Here is a 19,332-nt window from a genome sequence, read left to right on the forward strand (position 1 = left end):
GGGCTTGTTGTTTGATTCCAGAGTAACGCCCTCTTCATAGAGGATTTGCCGGGCGCCTCGAATCTTCTCCAGGTCAATTTTATCGCTTCGATTTCTGTAAAGGTCTTCTGGAGGGCTTGTTGTTTGATTCCAGAGTAAAGCCCTCTTCGTAGAGAATTTACTGGGCGCCTCGAATCTTCTCCAGGTCAATTTCATCGCTTCGATTTCTGTAAAGGTCTTCTGGAGGGCTTGTTGTTTGATTCCAGAGTAACGCCCTCTTCGTAGAGGATTTAATGGGCGCCTCGAATCTTCTCCAGGTCAATTTTATCGCTTCGATTTCTGTAAAGGTCTTCTGGAGGGCTTGTTGTTTGATTCCAGAGTAACGCCCTCTTCGTAGAGGATTTAATGGGCGCCTCGAATCTTCTCCAGGTCAATTTTATCGCTTCGATTTCTGTAAAGGTCTTCTGGAGGGCTTGTTGTTTGATTCCAGAGTAAAGCCCTCTTCGTAGAGGATTTACTGGGCGCCTCGAATCTTCTCCAGGTCAATTTTATCGCTTCGATTTCTGTAAAGGTCTTCTGGAGGGCTTGTTGTTTGATTCCAGAGTAACGCCCTCTTCATAGAGGATTTGCCGGGCGCCTCGAATCTTCTCCAGGTCAATTTTATCGCTTCGATTTCTGTAAAGGTCTTCTGGAGGGCTTGTTGTTTGATTCCAGAGTAACGCCCTCTTCATAGAGGATTTGCCGGGCGCCTCGAATCTTCTCCAGGTCAATTTTATCGCTTCGATTTCTGTAAAGGTCTTCTGGAGGGTTTGTTGTTTGATTCCAGAGTAACGCCCTCTTCATAGAGGATTTGCCGGGCGCCTCGAATCTTCTCCAGGTCAATTTTATCGCTTCGATTTCTGTAAAGGTCTTCTGGAGGGCTTGTTGTTTGATTCCAGAGTAACGCCCTCTTCATAGAGGATTTGCCGGGCGCCTCGAATCTTCTCCAGGTCAATTTCATCGCTTCGATTTCTGTAAAGGTCTTCTGGAGGGCTTGTTGTTTGATTCCAGAGTAACACCTTCTTCATAGAGGATTTGCCGGGCGCCTCGAATCTTCTCCAGGTCAATTTTATCGCTTCGATTTCTGTAAAGGTCTTGTTATTGTAGAGGAAGCCACCAATTAACCAGTTGTTTGATTCCAGAATTCGAAGCTGCTCGTTCCGCCGAAGCTGTCCCCGCCAGCTTCGACTTTTCACCGGCAGTTCAAACATAATTCGGAGGATTCGAATCGGATATGCAAAATAGTGACTTATAACGAAAAGAACGGCTCCAATACTATGACGTTTTCGGAGAAAGTTACGCCGTTACGCAAAAATAACGGTCAATCGGACGGTTCGCGTAGGACGGGATTCAAACGGACGAAAAATCAAATACAGGAAGAAATACCTTTGAATAATGGCAGGCATCATCTCCAACAAACCGTCAAAGGTCAAGTAAGTACATTGTTTCGACGTTCGGGTCTCATCAGTATAACGTAATCGATTTAGAAACGATTTATTTCGATAAAAAAAATGAAAATCGTTGTTGTGTATTTCAGAGTCCGATTCCGGCACATTTGAGAAGGAAGAATTGTTTCAAAAAATCGCCGTTACCTTCGAACAAGTTCCAAAAAACAAGTAATTTCAATAATAATAATAATAACAATGATAAAAACACCGTTAAAACTGATAATAAATCGAGCGAAAGTATATTACCGCAACTGAATATCAGAAGAGGTTTTAAAAGGAAAATAATGGATAAAATCGGTTCCCTTATAGATTCCTCGGGGTGTTTAAAGGACAAAGAAGATTATTCTCTGTATTTATTTCCTCCAGAAAATAAGTAAGTTGATATATAACATCTTTTGGTGCGAATTAAGCTTCAGTTCCATCTATTGCTTTATTTTAATACTGGAACCAAATCTGGACTATACGGTGGATGGGGAAGCGATAATTCGTTTAGTTTAACCACCGATTTGTAACTTGGTTTGTTTATTTACGAATTATTTAACAATTGTATCTTCAAAATTCCAAAATACTGAGACCACAACCAAAATTTAATTTATCGCGTCCAAAAACTCCTCCGAATCATCGACACTTACTAACTGTCACTTTTTTATTACCAATCGAAATTTCACTTACAGTTGGTACTTCGTAAACGTCATATGTATGTAGCGCCATCTGTGTATCGGTAGCACGACTTATCGACTGAAAATATTTGGATAATTGAAATTTAATAAAGTTTTTGTTTTGTTAGATTTAGGAGATGTTGTTGTTGGATAGTGAAACAGAGCTGGTTCGATAATTTGGTTTTGATATTCATAGCGCAGAATTGTATAACTTTGGCTATGGAAAGACCGAATATACCGCCCGAAAGTCCCGAAAAAATCTTCCTGCAATCTTCCAATTATATATTTTCCATAGTTTTCGCCACGGAAATGTTCATCAAAGTAAGTACCATACCGGACGTTTATGATTGTAGTTTAGTCCCTGTTAGACGTAAAAACGTTCTGGGGTTTGTCGAAAATTGAGGTCTGAGGTCTGCAAACTTCCAGTGGACCACCAGGAGCTTTGGTCGTTTGAAAAATCACAAATTGCGCGGCAATTGAGAAGGTTCTTGTGAAAAATAACGCGTCTGTCCAACACGGTGACGGTTGAGAAAAACCAGTACTTGCAGACTTCATACTTTGGATCGAAACCCAGCTGTGACTCCGGGAGATGTCTTTGGAGCATTTGGGAACGAGTGGTTTAAGGTTTAAGCGCCTCCAAGTTCGAAAGTAAGGTTCAAAGTACTTGTAGACTTCATACTTTGGATCGAAACCCAGCTGTGACTCCGGGAGATGTCTTTGGAGCATTTGGGAACGAGTGGTTTAAGGTTTAAGCGCCTCCAAGTTTGAAAGTAAGGTTCAAAGTACTTGTAGACTTCATACTTTGGATCGAAACCCAGCTGTGACTCCGGGAGATGTCTTTGGAGCATTTGGATACGAGTGGTTTAAGGTTTAAGCGCCTCCAAGTTTGAAAGTAAGGTTCGAAGTACTTGCAGACTTCATACTTTGGATCGAAACCAAGCTGTGACTCCGGGAGATGTCTTTGGAGCATTTGGGAACGAGTGGTTTAAGGTTTAAACGCCTCCAAGTTTGAAAGTAAGGTTGGAAGTACTTGCAGACTTCATACTTTGGATCGAAACCCAGCTGTGACTCCGGGAGATGTCTTTGGAGCATTTGGGAACGAGTGGTTTAAGGTTTAAACGCCTCCAAGTTTGAAAGTAAGGTTGGAAGTACTTGCAGACTTCATACTTTGGATCGAAACCCAGCTGTGACTCCGGGAGATGTCTTTGGAGCATTTAGAAACGAGTGGTTTAAGGTTTAAACGCCTCCAAGTTCGAAAGTAAGGTTGGAAGTACTTGCAGACTTCATACTTTGGATCGAAACCCAGCTGTGACTCCGGGAGATGTCTTTGGAGCATTTGGGAACGAGTGGTTTAAGGTTTAAACGCCTCCAAGTTTGAAAGTAAGGTTGGAAGTACTTGCAGACTTCATACTTTGGATCGAAACCCAGCTGTGACTCCGGGAGATGTCTTTGGAGCATTTGGAAACGAGTGGTTTAAGGTTTAAACGCCTCCAAGTTCGAAAGTAAGGTTGGAAGTACTTGCAGACTTCATACTTTGGATCGAAACCCAGCTGTGACTCCGGGAGATGTCTTTGGAGCATTTGGGAACGAGTGGTTTAAGGTTTAAACGCCTCCAAGTTCGAAAGTAAGGTTCGAAGTACTTGCAGACTTCATACTTTGGATCGAAACCCAGCTGTGACTCCGGGAGATGTCTTTGGAGCATTTGGGAACGAGTGGTTTAAGGTTTAAACGCCTCCAAGTTTGAAAGTAAGGTTCAAAGTACTTGTAGACTTCATACTTTGGATCGAAACCCAGCTGTGACTCCGGGAGATGTCTTTGGAGCATTTGGAAACGAGTGGTTTAAGGTTTAAACGCCTCCAAGTTTGAAAGTAAGGTTGGAAGTACTTGCAGACTTCATACTTTGGATCGAAACCCAGCTGTGACTCCGGGAGATGTCTTTGGAGCATTTGGGAACGAGTGGTTTAAGGTTTAAACGCCTCCAAGTTCGAAAGTAAGGTTCGAAGTACTTGCAGACTTCATACTTTGGATCGAAACCCAGCTGTGACTCCGGGAGATGTCTTTGGAGCGTTTGGGAACGAGTGGTTTAAGGTTTAAACGCCTCCAAGTTTGAAAGTAAGGTTGGAAGTACTTGCAGACTTCATACTTTGGATCGAAACCCAGCTGTGACTCCGGGAGATGTCTTTGGAGCATTTGGGAACGAGTGGTTTAAGGTTTAAACGCCTCCAAGTTCGAAAGTAAGGTTCGAAGTACTTGCAGACTTCATACTTTGGATCGAAACCCAGCTGTGACTCCGGGAGATGTCTTTGGAGCGTTTGGGAACGAGTGGTTTAAGGTTTAAACGCCTCCAAGTTTGAAAGTAAGGTTGGAAGTACTTGCAGACTTCATACTTTGGATCGAAACCCAGCTGTGACTCCGGGAGATGTCCTTGGAGCATTTGGGAACGAGTGGTTTAAGGTTTAAGCGCCTCCAAGTTCGAAAGTAAGGTTCAAAGTACTTGTAGACTTCATACTTTGGATCGAAACCCAGCTGTGACTCCGGGAGATGTCTTTGGAGCATTTGGATACGAGTGGTTTAAGGTTTAAACGCCTCCAAGTTCGAAAGTAAGGTTCAAAGTACTTGTAGACTTCATATTTTGGATCGAAACCCAGCTGTGACTCCGGGAGATGTCTTTGGAGCATTTGGGAACGAGTGGTTTAAGGTTTAAGCGCCTCCAAGTTTGAAAGTAAGGTTCAAAGTACTTGCAGACTTCATACTTTGGATCGAAACCCAGCTGTGACTCCGGGAGATGTCTTTGGAGCATTTGGATACGAGTGGTTTAAGGTTTAAACGCCTCCAAGTTCGAAAGTAAGGTTCAAAGTACTTGTAGACTTCATATTTTGGATCGAAACCCAGCTGTGACTCCGGGAGATGTCTTTGGAGCATTTGGGAACGAGTGGTTTAAGGTTTAAGCGCCTCCAAGTTTGAAAGTAAGGTTCAAAGTACTTGCAGACTTCATACTTTGGATCGAAACCCAGCTGTGACTCCGGGAGATGTCTTTGGAGCGTTTGGATACGAGTGGTTTAAGGTTTAAGCACCTCCAAGTGGTAGTGCTTGGGAAAAACGACACGAAAACCCCAGAAAAATGAAATCTAGAATCTTGTAGTACAAAATATCTTATAAAATGTGAATTTCCACGAAATTTCATAATAACTAAAACGCTATTAAATTTTCCGGGGCGATTATAATACGAATTGAACTGTGGTGATTTGTTTATAGTAGAAACAGTCACTGCATTCGTAGTAACTTTGGGTTATTGCAATTTTTACGTTATTTTAATAATCTAACAGTGGATTTTGATAAATTTAAGGTTGTCGCTAGCGGAATGTGCTACGGACCTAACGCCTATTTCACTTCCGGTTGGAATATAATGGACGGTTCGTTAGTGATCATTTCCGTTGTGGATATCATAATGTTTTTAATAAACGATACGACTTCCAGAATATTCGGTATATTAAGGGTGAGTTTACTAAAATAATAGTTACAAATTCGGTGAATTACGTTTGTTGATCAATCGAGCGACGTTGCCGCTTGTACTTTTACTGTTAATTAATTAATTTTAGGTGTTCAGACTGTTGAGGTCTCTTCGTCCTTTGAGGGTTATAAATAGGGCGCCGGGGTTGAAACTTGTCGTACAAACTTTATTATCTTCCCTTAGACCGATTGGGAATATCGTCCTTATTTGTTGTACGTTTTTTATAATATTTGGTATACTAGGAGTTCAGGTAAGCGATTGTACGAGGGCTGTTACGTAAGTTTAGATATAGATACTTCAAATTTTGAATTAATTTTCTATTTTTTTTTTTTCGATTTTATTATATATTTATTTTGGTAATAAAGCGTTTTATCGCAAGTTGCAGATCTTTTGAAAATTATTAAATTTGGCAACGGCGCCAGTTTCAATTTTTGGTGGAGGTTCTCGCAGTAAAAATCTACAATACTCCAAAAAGGTACAGAACGTTGCCAAAATCTCTAATTTTCGAAAAAATTCTAAACATTTTCAATATTTCTACAAATTTTCCAAAAAAACCCAGAACTTTGTTCAAAATTTTGAAGTTTAGTCTGAAATTTCAAGAAAAAAGAGTTTGGGGTTCCCAGGAAGTTCTTCAGTTCTCTAAAAAGGTCCAGAATCTTGCCAAAATCTCTAATTTTCGAAAAAATTCTAAACATTTTCAATATTTCTACAAATTTTCCAAAAAAACCCAGAGCTTTGTTCCAAATTTTGAAGTTTAGTCTGAAATTTCAAGAAAAAAGAGTTTGGGGTTCCCAGGAAGTTCTTCAGTTCTCTAAAAAGGTCCAGAATCTTGCCAAAATCTCTAATTTTCGAAAAAATTCTAAACATTTTCAATATTTCTACAAATTTTCCAAAAAAACCCAGAACTTTGTTCAAAATTTTGAAGTTTAGTCTGAAATTTCAAGAAAAAAGAGTTTGGGGTTCCCAGGAAGTTCTTCAGTTCTCTAAAAAGGTCAAGAATCTTGCCAAAATCTCTAATTTTCGAAAAAATTCTAAACATTTTCAATATTTCTACAAATTTTCCAAAAAAACCCAGAACTTTGTTCCAAATTTTGAAGTTTAGTCTGAAATTTCAAGAAAAAAGAGTTTGGGGTTCCCAGGAAGTTCTTCAGTTCTCTAAAAAGGTCAAGAATCTTGCCAAAATCTCTAATTTTCGAAAAAATTCTAAACATTTTCAATATTTCTACAAATTTTCCAAAAAAACCCAGAACTTTGTTCCAAATTTTGAAGTTTAGTCTGAAATTTCAAGAAAAAAGAGTTTGGGGTTCCCAGGAAGTTCTTCAGTTCTCTAAAAAGGTCAAGAATCTTGCCAAAATCTCTAATTTTCGAAAAAATTCTAAACATTTTCAATATTTCTACAAATTTTCCAAAAAAACCCAGAGCTTTGTTCCAAATTTTGAAGTTTAGTCTGAAATTTCAAGAAAAAAGAGTTTGGGGTTCCCAGGAAGTTCTTCAGTTCTCTAAAAAGGTCCAGAATCTTGCCAAAATCTCTAATTTTCGAAAAAATTCTAAACATTTTCAATATTTCTACAAATTTTCCAAAAAAACCCAGAACTTTGTTCCAAATTTTGAAGTTTAGTCTGAAATTTCAAGAAAAAAGAGTTTGGGGTTCCCAGGAAGTTCTTCAGTTCTCTAAAAAGGTCCAGAATCTTGCCAAAATCTCTAATTTTCGAAAAAATTCTAAACATTTTCAATATTTCTACAAATTTTCCAAAAAAACCCAGAGCTTTGTTCCAAATTTTGAAATTTAGTCTGAAATTTCAAGAAAAAAGAGTTTGGGGTTCCCAGGAAGTTCTTCAGTTCTCTAAAAAGGTCAAGAATCTTGCCAAAATCTCTAATTTTCGAAAAAATTCTAAACATTTTCAATATTTCTACAAATTTTCCAAAAAAACCCAGAACTTTGTTCCAAATTTTGAAGTTTAGTCTGAAATTTCAAGAAAAAAGAGTTTGGGGTTCCCAGGAAGTTCTTCAGTTCTCTAAAAAGGTCAAGAATCTTGCCAAAATCTCTAATTTTCGGAAAAATTCTAAACATTTTCAATATTTCTACAAATTTTCCAAAAAAACCCAGAGCTTTGTTCCAAATTTTGAAATTTAGTCTGAAATTTCAAGAAAAAAGAGTTTGAGATTCCCAGGAAGTTCTCAAACTCTCTAAAAAGATTGCTAAAACTTCGAAAATTAAATCTGAATGATTCAAACTTTCCCAAAATTGTTTAAATTTTCAAAAAACGTCCGCAGATTCAAGTAAGTTACCCAATTTCCCAAAAACCTTCAGATTTTCACCAAAATTTCGGGAACGTATGATTCTAAAAAAAAATTCGCTTATTATACCAGGAGATCCAAAAATGTTGCGTAAATTCTATTTCAGTTATTTAAAGGAACATTTTATTATTGCGTCGGTGAAAATCTAACCGGAATCGAAACGAAAGACGATTGCCTCGAAAGAGGTTACGTATGGAAAAATCAAAAATATAATTTCGACGATTTAGTACAAGCTTTAATGTCTTTATTCGTCTTAAGCTCAAGGGACGGCTGGGTCAACATTATGTACACTGGCCTCGATGCCGTAGGACTTGACAGACAGGTAAATTCCATTTAATCAACCAAAAAAAATATATTTTAATCATTCATTGATTACAGCCTAAAGTTAATTACTCAGAATGGCGTCTACTATATTTCATAGCATTCATTTTATTAGTTGGTTTCTTTGTGTTGAACATGTTCGTCGGGGTGGTGGTTGAAAACTTTCATAGATGCAGGGAAGAACAAGAAAAAGAAGAAAAAATAAGGAAAGCCGCGAAGAGAGCTTTGAGGTTAGAAAAACGAAGAAGAAGTGAGTATTCTACATACAGGGTGTATCAATTTCACAATAAACTTCGTTATATAGTTGTTTTCAAGTATTAAATCGAACTAAAAGGTTTTTTTGAAAAAAAAAACGAAATAAATTTGTTTTTCGTAATTATCTATCAAAACTAAATCTAAATATTTAGTTTAGAGACGATTTTTCTTCAAAATAGGCGTTTAATTGAACGTTAACAACCTCGTATGATAAAAATCTTGTTTTATACAATTAAAACTTTGATTTCGGTGACCAAATCTGGTGAATAACGTGGTCGATTAACCAAATCGATGTATGATTCGTGATTTTCAAGACTATTTCTTCGAAAATCTGTTTTTTTTACGATAAATAAGAGATTTCCAATAAATCGATTATTCCAGAAAGTGAAATAGTCTATAAAACAAATAGTCATCGTGCAAATAAAGCTTTGAGGTTAGAAAAACGAATATTCATCATACAGGGTGTATCAATTTTACAAAAAACTTCGTTATATAACATTTTTTAACCTTGTAACGGAATAAATTTGTTTTTCGTAATTATTTATCGAAACTGAATCCAAATATTTAGTTTAGAGACGATTTTTATTCAAAATAGGCGTTTAATTTTACGATAACAACCTCGTATGATAAAAATCTTGTTTTATACAATTAAAACTTTGATTTTGATGACTAAATCTGGTGAATAACGTGGACGATTAACCAATTCGACGTATGATTCGTGATTTTCAAGACTATTTCTTCGAAAATCTGTTTTTTTACGATAAATAAGAGATTTCCAATAAATCGATTATTCCAGAAAGTGAAATAGTCTATAAAACGAATAGTCATCGTGCAAATAAAGCTTTGTGGTTAGAAAAACGAATATTCTTCATACAGGGTGTATCAATTTCACAATAAACTTCGTTATATAACATTTTTTAACCTTGTAACGAAATAAGTTTGTTTTTCGTAATTATTTATCGAAACTGAATCTAAATATTTAGTTTAGAGACGATTTTTCTTCAAAATAGGCGTTTAATTGAACGTTAACAACCCCGTATGATAAAAATCTTGTTTTATACAATTAAAACTTTGATTTTGATGACTAAATCTGGTGAATAACGTGGTCGATTAACCAATTCGATGTATTATTCGTGATTTTCAAGACTATTTCTTCGAAAATCTGTTTTTTTTTTACGATAAATAAGAGATTTCCAATAAATCGATTATTCCAGAAAGTGAAATAGTCTATAAAACGATTAGTCATCGTGCAAATAAAGCTTTGAGGTTAGAAAAACGAATATTCATCATACAGGGTGTATCAATTTTACAAAAAACTTCGTTATATAACATTTTTTAACCTTGTAACGGAATAAATTTGTTTTTCGTAATTATTCATCGAAACTGAATCTAAATATTTAGTTTAGAGACGATTTTTCTTCAAAATAGGCGTTTAATTGAACGTTAACAACCTCGTATGATAAAAATCTTGTTTTATACAATTAAAACTTTGATTTCGGTGACCAAATCTGGTGAATAACGTGGTCGATTAACCAATTCGATGTATTATTCGTGATTTTCAAGACTATTTCTTCGAAAATCTGTTTTTTTTTACGATAAATAAGAGATTTCCAATAAATCGATTATTCCAGAAAGTGAAATAGTCTATAAAACGAATAGTCATCGTGCAAATAAAGCTTTGAGGTTAGAAAAACGAATATTCATCATACAGGGTGTATCAATTTTACAAAAAACTTCGTTATATAACATTTTTTAACCTTGTAACGGAATAAATTTGTTTTTCGTAATTATTCATCGAAACTGAATCTAAATATTTAGTTTAGAGACGATTTTTCTTCAAAATAGGCGTTTAATTTTACGATAACAACCTCGTATGATAAAAATCTTCTTTTATACAATTAAAACTTTGATTTTGATGACTAAATCTGGTGAATAACGTGGACGATTAACCAATTCGACGTATGATTCGTGATTTTCAAGACTATTTCTTCGAAAATCTGTTTTTTTACGATAAATAAGAGATTTCCAATAAATCGATTATTCCAGAAAGTGAAATAGTCTATAAAACGAATAGTCATCGTGCAAATAAAGCTTTGAGGTTAGAAAAACGAATATTCATCATACAGGGTGTATCAATTTTACAAAAAACTTCGTTATATAACATTTTTTAACCTTGTAACGGAATAAATTTGTTTTTCGTAATTATTTATCGAAACTGAATCTAAATATTTAGTTTAGAGACGATTTTTCTTCAAAATAGGCGTTTAATTTTACGATAACAACCTCGTATGATAAAAATCTTGTTTTATACAATTAAAACTTTAATTTCGGTGACCAAATCTGGTGAATAACGTGGACGATTAACCAATTCGACGTATAATTCGTGATTTTCAAGACTATTTCTTCGAAAATCTGTTTTGTTTACGATAAATAAGAGATTTCCAATAAATCGATTATTCCAGAAAGTGAAATAGTCTATAAAACGAATAGTCATCGTGCAAATAAAGCTTTGTGGTTAGAAAAACGAATATTCTTCATACAGGGTGTATCAATTTCACAATAAACTTCGTTATATAACATTTTTTAACCTTGTAACGAAATAAGTTTGTTTTTCGTAATTATTTATCGAAACTGAATCTAAATATTTAGTTTAGAGACGATTTTTCTTCAAAATAGGCGTTTAATTAAACGATAACAACCTCGTATGATAAAAATCTTGTTTTATACAATTAAAACTTTGATTTCGGTGACCAAATCTGGTGAATAACGTGGACGATTAACCAATTCGACGTATGATTCGTGATTTTTAAGACTATTTCTTCGAAAATCTGTTTTTTTTTACGATAAATAAGAGATTTCCAATAAATCGATTATTCCAGAAAGTGAAATAGTCTATAAAACGAATAGTCATCGTGCAAATAAAGCTTTGAGGTTAGAAAAACGAATATTCATCATACAGGGTGTATCAATTTTACAAAAAACTTCGTTATATAACATTTTTTAACCTTGTAACGGAATAAATTTGTTTTTCGTAATTATTCATCGAAACTGAATCTAAATATTTAGTTTAGAGACGATTTTTCTTCAAAATAGGCGTTTAATTGAACGTTAACAACCTCGTATGATAAAAATCTTGTTTTATACAATTAAAACTTTGATTTCGGTGACCAAATCTGGTGAATAACGTGGTCGATTAACCAATTCGATGTATTATTCGTGATTTTCAAGACTATTTCTTCGAAAATCTGTTTTTTTTTACGATAAATAAGAGATTTCCAATAAATCGATTATTCCAGAAAGTGAAATAGTCTATAAAACGAATAGTCATCGTGCAAATAAAGCTTTGAGGTTAGAAAAACGAATATTCATCATACAGGGTGTATCAATTTTACAAAAAACTTCGTTATATAACATTTTTTAACCTTGTAACGGAATAAATTTGTTTTTCGTAATTATTTTTCAAAACTAAATCTAAATATTTAGTTTAGAGACGATTTTTCTTCAAAATAGGCGTTTAATTTTACGATAACAACCTCGTATGATAAAAATCTTCTTTTATACAATTAAAACTTTGATTTTGATGACTAAATCTGGTGAATAACGTGGACGATTAACCAATTCGACGTATGATTCGTGATTTTCAAGACTATTTCTTCGAAAATCTGTTTTTTTACGATAAATAAGAGATTTCCAATAAATCGATTATTCCAGAAAGTGAAATAGTCTATAAAACGAATAGTCATCGTGCAAATAAAGCTTTGAGGTTAGAAAAACGAATATTCATCATACAGGGTGTATCAATTTTACAAAAAACTTCGTTATATAACATTTTTTAACCTTGTAACGGAATAAATTTGTTTTTCGTAATTATTCATCGAAACTGAATCTAAATATTTAGTTTAGAGACGATTTTTCTTCAAAATAGGCGTTTAATTGAACGTTAACAACCCCGTATGATAAAAATCTTGTTTTATACAATTAAAACTTTGATTTCGGTGACCAAATCTGGTGAATAACGTGGACGATTAACCAATTCGACGTATAATTCGTGATTTTTAAGACAATGTCTATTAAAACCCGTTTTGTTTACGATAAATAAGAGATTTCCAATAAATCGATTATTCTAGAAAATGATATAGTTTATAAACATGAATTTTCCGTTTTAGAAATGAACGAACTGCCTTATTTCATTTCGTACCCGCCGTGGAGATTGGAAATCCATAAAATAGTCACTTCGAAGTATTTCGATTTAGCCATAGCCTTGGTGATAGGTTTGAACGTGATAACAATGGCTACTGAAAGGTACCACATGCCGGATTATTGGGAGTACGCGTTAAGAATTTTCAATTATTTTTTCACCGCGGTTTTCATATTGGAAAGTACCATGAAATTGGTAGCTCTCGGTTTCAAGATGTACAGAAAAGATAAATGGAACCTCCTGGACGTCGCCATTGTTATATTATCGGTTGTGGGGATCGTTATAGAAGAGATCGTTCAGGATTTGAAGATAATACCCATCAATCCGACCATTATTAGAGTAAGTATGTTTAATCACATGTTTATTTCCTCCTTCTGCGTCAGGAGTCTCGTGGACGGAATAGAGCGCCCAGGAGATGGCGCACCAGGTCGTGGATGGATAAAGCAGTAAAATTATGAGTTCGGCTATGGCGGAAACGACTTGAATTGACTTTTATTTTCCAGGTTCTGAGAGTAATGAGAATCGCCAGGGTTTTGAAGCTATTGAAAATGGCCAAAGGAATCAGGGCACTTCTAGACACCGTCATGCAAGCACTACCTCAAGTTGGCAATCTAGGATTGCTATTTTTCCTTTTATTTTTCATTTTCGCAGCTTTGGGAGTCGAATTGTTCGGTAGATTAGATTGCAACATCACTCCGTGTCAAGGTAAATATATTTTTTCCGTATCTTCAGGAAAAAAATCGATGGGGTTCAGATCTGTTGTTAAAAGATGCTTTAATTCGGTAAAACGGCACTTTCGAAACGAACCATGAGTTATGGAATCGATTAATCATTCATTCACACAAATCGATATTGATTAGAATCGTTAAATCATTGTTTTTAAAGGTCTAGGTCAAATTTAGGTTTTGGGATTATTTATTTTGATATTTCGACTCAACGATTGATTATTTCGTGTCTAACGAAAGTTGTTTCGCTAAAAATTCCACAAGTCAATGACTGACAGTACGTCAGCTGTCAAATTTCTACACATACGAGGCCGGTACGAAAAGTATCCGGTCCTATAAATTAAAAACAAAATTTCGAGTTAATTCGGTACATTTTTGTGGATTTTCTACACCTTTCTGGTACTATTTTTGTATCTGGTGGAAGTTTCTACGACTATTTCAAAGAATCTCGTATAAACTCGTAAAAAATCGTTTAAATTCGATTAGGAACCTGAATTTTCATATTTTCCGAAACGATTTGTAGGTTTGGGTGAACACGCGCATTTCCAAAATTTCGGTATGGCTTTTCTGACTTTATTTCGAGTGGCGACGGGAGATAATTGGAACGGTATCATGAAGGATACTCTAGACGACGAGCACTGTGATCATGGGGACGATTGCATCAATAATTGCTGCATTTCGCCAATAATCGCCCCGATTTTCTTTGTGATATTTGTGTTGATGGCGCAGTTTGTTTTAGTCAACGTCGTTGTTGCCGTAAGTATCCATTTCCCCTCAAAAAATTGATTTACAGGGTGAGTTTTTTTAAAATTTCAAAGTTTTATTGGTGTCTCACACTGTATATTCGTTGATTATTACGATTAGGTTCAAAATAAAATGATAACTGTCAAATTATCACGTCAAATGAATAATTTATTCGCTAATTAACGTAATAATACATTTCCCTTATAAAATTGATTTACAGGGTGAGTTTTTTTAAAATTTCAAAGTTTTATTGATGTCTCACACTGTATATTCGTTGATTATTACGATTAGTTTCAAAATAAAATGATAACTGTCAAATTATCACGTCAAATGAATAATTTATTCGCTAATTAACATAATAATACATTTCCCTTATAAAATTGATTTACAGGGTGAGTTTTTTTAGAATTTCAAAGTTTGATTGATGTCTCACACTGTATATTCGTTGATTATTACGATTAGTTTCAAAATAAAATGATAACTGTCAAATTATCACGTCAAATGAATAATTTATTCGCTAATTAACGTAATAATACATTTCCCTTATAAAATTGATTTACAGGGTGAGTTTTTTTAAAATTTCAAAGTTTGATTGATGTCTCACACTGTATATTCGTTGATTATTACGATTAGTTTCAAAATAAAATGATAACTGTCAAATTATCACGTCAAATGAATAATTTATTCGCTAATTAACGTAATAATACATTTCCCTTATAAAATTGATTTACAGGGTGAGTTTTTTTAAAATTTCAAAGTTTGATTGATGTCTCACACTGTATATTCGTTGATTATTACGATTAGTTTCAAAATAAAATGATAACTGTCAAATTATCACGTCAAATGAATAATTTATTCGCTAATTAACGTAATAATACATTTCCCTTATAAAATTGATTTACAGGGTGAGTTTTTTTAGAATTTCAAAGTTTGATTGATGTCTCACACTGTATATTCGTTGATTATTACGATTAGTTTCAAAATAAAATGATAACTGTCAAATTATCACGTCAAATGAATAATTTATTCGCTAATTAACGTAATAATACATTTCCCTTATAAAATTGATTTACAGGGTGAGTTTTTTTAGAATTTCAAAGTTTGATTGATGTCTCACACTGTATATTCGTTGATTATTACGATTAGTTTCAAAATAAAATGATAACTGTCAAATTATCACGTCAAATGAATAATTTATTCGCTAATTAACGTAATAATACATTTCCCTTATAAAATTGATTTACAGGGTGAGTTTTTTTAGAATTTCAAAGTTTGATTGATGTGTCACACTGTATATTCGTTGATTATTACGATTAGTTTCAAAATAAAATGATAACTGTCAAATTATCACGTCAAATGAATAATTTATTCGCTAATTAACGTAATAATACATTTCCCTTATAAAATTGATTTACAGGGTGAGTTTTTTTAAAATTTCAAAGTTTTATTGATGTCTCACACTGTATATTCGTTGATTATTACGATTAGTTTCAAAATAAAATGATAACTGTCAAATTATCACGTCAAATGAATAATTTATTCGCTAATTAACGTAATAATACATTTCCCTTATAAAATTGATTTACAGGGTGAGTTTTTTTAAAATTTCAAAGTTTTATTGATGTCTCACACTGTATATTCGTTGATTATTACGATTAGTTTCAAAATAAAATGATAACTGTCAAATTATCACGTCAAATGAATAATTTATTCGCTAATTAACGTAATAATACATTTCCCTTATAAAATTGATTTACAGGGTGAGTTTTTTTAAAATTTCAAAGTTTTATTGATGTCTCACACTGTATATTCGTTGATTATTACGATTAGTTTCAAAATAAAATGATAACTGTCAAATTATCACGTCAAATAAATTAACAAATACAAAAAATTGTGGATCTGGACGTGCTGTTTCGTGCTCACACTGTATATATATATTCGTTTGGATTGTTTATAGGTTTTAATGAAACACTTGGAGGAATCCCACAAACAACTAGAGGACGAACAGGATTTGGACGCGCAGCTCGAAAGGGAATTCGTCGAAAAGCAAGAACTTAACGAAAAGGAATTGTACCTTGCCCTTCAGGACGACCAACAAGGCCAATCGCAAAAGAAACATTTATACAAAGTAAGATTTTAGTCTTTGGTAGCTTTATAGTGTGTTTAATGTAAATAAATGTATAATTTAGAAACTATTTCTTTTCTATGTAGATTCAAAATAAATATTAAAATATATTTTTTCTAATCTCTACTTTGCTTTCTGTTATATGTTTTTTTTGTTTTTTCCTAAAACATGGCGTGCGACAATAAGTCAAAATGGACGCGAATGCCATAAGTCAAAATGGACGCGAATGCCATAAGTCAAAATGGACGTTGATTGGTACCCAATTTCAATCAAGCAGAAGTAATTAAAACAGCAGCTACAGACGATACAAAAAAAATTAAATGTACCGGTAAATCTACGAGGTTTATAGATAGAATAAAATGAGTGATTTAATGGTTAAAAAATTGGTCAAAAACGTGATCAAAATGCGCGATGAAGAACGGTTTGGACAGGTGGGAACTCAAGACAAAACCGTGAGTTTACAATTAGTCCAGTTGCTAAACAATTTAAACGATTCCTAGTATTTTGTTTGGAAAATTATAAATTAAAACTTGACTTGAGTTTATTTATATAAAATCCATTTTGAATATACGTTTGGTTTCGTTTATAACCAAAAAACTATGATAGCCGATGAAAATTTCCTGAGATAGCCTTGAATGTCCTGAAACGTACTAATCGCACCAACAAAGTGGTTTCCGGGACACCAGGATATGAAGAAACCGACAGTGTTGATGAAAAAAATGATTCAACGACTCAATACCATGGATCAGAGCATTCGCGAGACGCTACATCAGCGATTGAATGGAGGAATGGTTAAAGAATCGGATAAAATCTCATTCCTACTTTAAGATAATCCAAAAAAATTAATAAATTCGTAACCTTAACAGCTTGGAAATCCGAAGAATTTTACGTAATGACCAGAAACGATGTTTTGGTAGAAGATGACGATGATTCAGATGATGGATATGGCAGAGGACGTCAATTATTGATGAAATATCATTCCTAGTTTGAGATAATCCAAAAAATTCATAAATTCGTAACTTCAACAGCTTAGAAATCCGAAGAATTTTACGTGATGACCAGAAACGATGTTTTGGTAGATGATGACGATGATTCAGATGATGGATATGGCAGAGGACGTCAATTATTGATGAAATATCATTCCTAGTTTGAGATAATCCAAAAAATTCATAAATTCGTAACCTTAACAGCTTGGAAATAAGAAGAATTTTACATGATGACCAGAAACGATGTTTTGGTAGATGATGACGATGATTCAGATGATGGATATGGCAGAGGACGTCAATTATTGATGAAATATCATTCCTAGTTTGAGATAATCCAAAAAATTCATAAATTCGTAACTTCAACAGCTTAGAAATCCGAAGAATTTTACATGATGACCAGAAACGATGTTTTGGTAGATGATGACGATGATTCAGATGATGGATATGGCAGAGGACGTCAATTATTGATGAAATATCATTCCTAGTTTGAGATAATCCAAAAAATTCATAAATTCGTAACTTCAACAGCTTAGAAATCCGAAGAATTTTACGTGATGACCAGAAACGATGTTTTGGTAGATGATAACGATGATTCAGATGATGGATATGGCAGAGGACGTCAATTATTGATGAAATATCATTCCTAGTTTGAGATAATCCAAAAAATTCATAAATTCGTAACCTTAACAGCTTGGAAATAAGAAGAATTTTACATGATGACCAGAAACGATGTTTTGGTAGATGATGACGATGATTCAGATGATGGATATGGCAGAGGACGTCAATTATTGATGAAATATCATTCCTAGTTTGAGATAATCCAAAAAATTCATAAATTCGTAACTTCAACAGCTTAGAAATCCGAAGAATTTTACGTGATGACCAGAAACGATGTTTTGGTAGATGATAACGATGATTCAGATGATGGATATGGCAGAGGACGTCAATTATTGATGAAATATCATTCCTAGTTTGAGATAATCCAAAAAATTCATAAATTCGTAACCTTAACAGCTTGGAAATAAGAAGAATTTTACATGATGACCAGAAACGATGTTTTGGTAGATGATGACGATGATTCAGATGATGGATATGGCAGAGGACGTCAATTATTGATGAAATATCATTCCTAGTTTGAGATAATCCAAAAAATTCATAAATTCGTAACTTCAACAGCTTAGAAATCCGAAGAATTTTACGTGATGACCAGAAACGATGTTTTGGTAGATGATGACGATGATTCAGATGATGGATATGGCAGAGGACGTCAATTATTGATGAAATATCATTCCTAGTTTGAGATAATCCAAAAAATTCATAAATTCGTAACCTTAACAGCTTGGAAATAAGAAGAATTTTACATGATGACCAGAAACGATGTTTTGGTAGATGATGACGATGATTCAGATGATGGATATGGCAGAGGACGTCAATTATTGATGAAATATCATTCCTAGTTTGAGATAATCCAAAAAATTCATAAATTCGTAACTTCAACAGCTTAGAAATCCGAAGAATTTTACGTGATGACCAGAAACGATGTTTTGGTAGATGATAACGATGATTCAGATGATGAATATGGCAGAGGACGTCAATTATTGATGAAATATCATTCCTAGTTTGAGATAATCCAAAAAAATTCATAAATACGTAACTTCAACAGCTTAGAAATCCGAAGAATTTTACGTGATGACCAGAAACGATGTTTTGGTAGATGATGACGATGATTCAGATGATGGATATGGCAGAGGACGTCAATTATTGATGAAATATCATTCCTAGTTTGAGATAATCCAAAAAAATTCATAAATACGTAACTTCAACAGCTTAGAAATCCGAAGAATTTTACGTGATGACCAGAAACGATGTTTTGGTAGAAGATGACGATGATTCAGATGATGGATATGGCAGAGGACGTCAATTATTGATGAAATATCATTCCTAGTTTGAGATAATCCAAAAAAAATCATAAATTCGTAACCTTAACAGCTTGGAAATCCGAAGAATTTTACGTAATGACCAGAAACGATGTTTTAGTAGATGA

At 34.0% G+C, this 19,332-nt stretch overlaps 1 protein-coding gene across 2 annotated transcripts in view; it reads left to right on the forward strand.

Annotated features, from left to right (window-relative positions):
* Positions 1-19,332, forward strand: part of LOC130896613 (voltage-dependent T-type calcium channel subunit alpha-1G-like) — a 65,125-nt gene that overhangs the window by 38,560 nt on the left and 7,233 nt on the right. For both annotated transcript variants that reach the window (XM_057804812.1, XM_057804811.1), the window contains exons 17-27: positions 1,161-1,451; positions 1,556-1,839; positions 2,254-2,446; positions 5,472-5,621; positions 5,725-5,886; positions 8,041-8,256; positions 8,313-8,505; positions 12,677-13,047; positions 13,212-13,413; positions 13,957-14,189; positions 16,135-16,305. In XM_057804812.1, coding sequence (XP_057660795.1) covers positions 1,161-1,451; positions 1,556-1,839; positions 2,254-2,446; positions 5,472-5,621; positions 5,725-5,886; positions 8,041-8,256; positions 8,313-8,505; positions 12,677-13,047; positions 13,212-13,413; positions 13,957-14,189; positions 16,135-16,305 — 2,466 coding nt within the window. The remainder of the gene's footprint in view (positions 1-1,160; positions 1,452-1,555; positions 1,840-2,253; positions 2,447-5,471; positions 5,622-5,724; positions 5,887-8,040; positions 8,257-8,312; positions 8,506-12,676; positions 13,048-13,211; positions 13,414-13,956; positions 14,190-16,134; positions 16,306-19,332) is intronic.

Source organism: Diorhabda carinulata, chromosome 7 (assembly GCF_026250575.1).
Source record: "Diorhabda carinulata isolate Delta chromosome 7, icDioCari1.1, whole genome shotgun sequence".
Lineage (NCBI taxonomy): Eukaryota > Metazoa > Arthropoda > Insecta > Coleoptera > Chrysomelidae > Diorhabda > Diorhabda carinulata.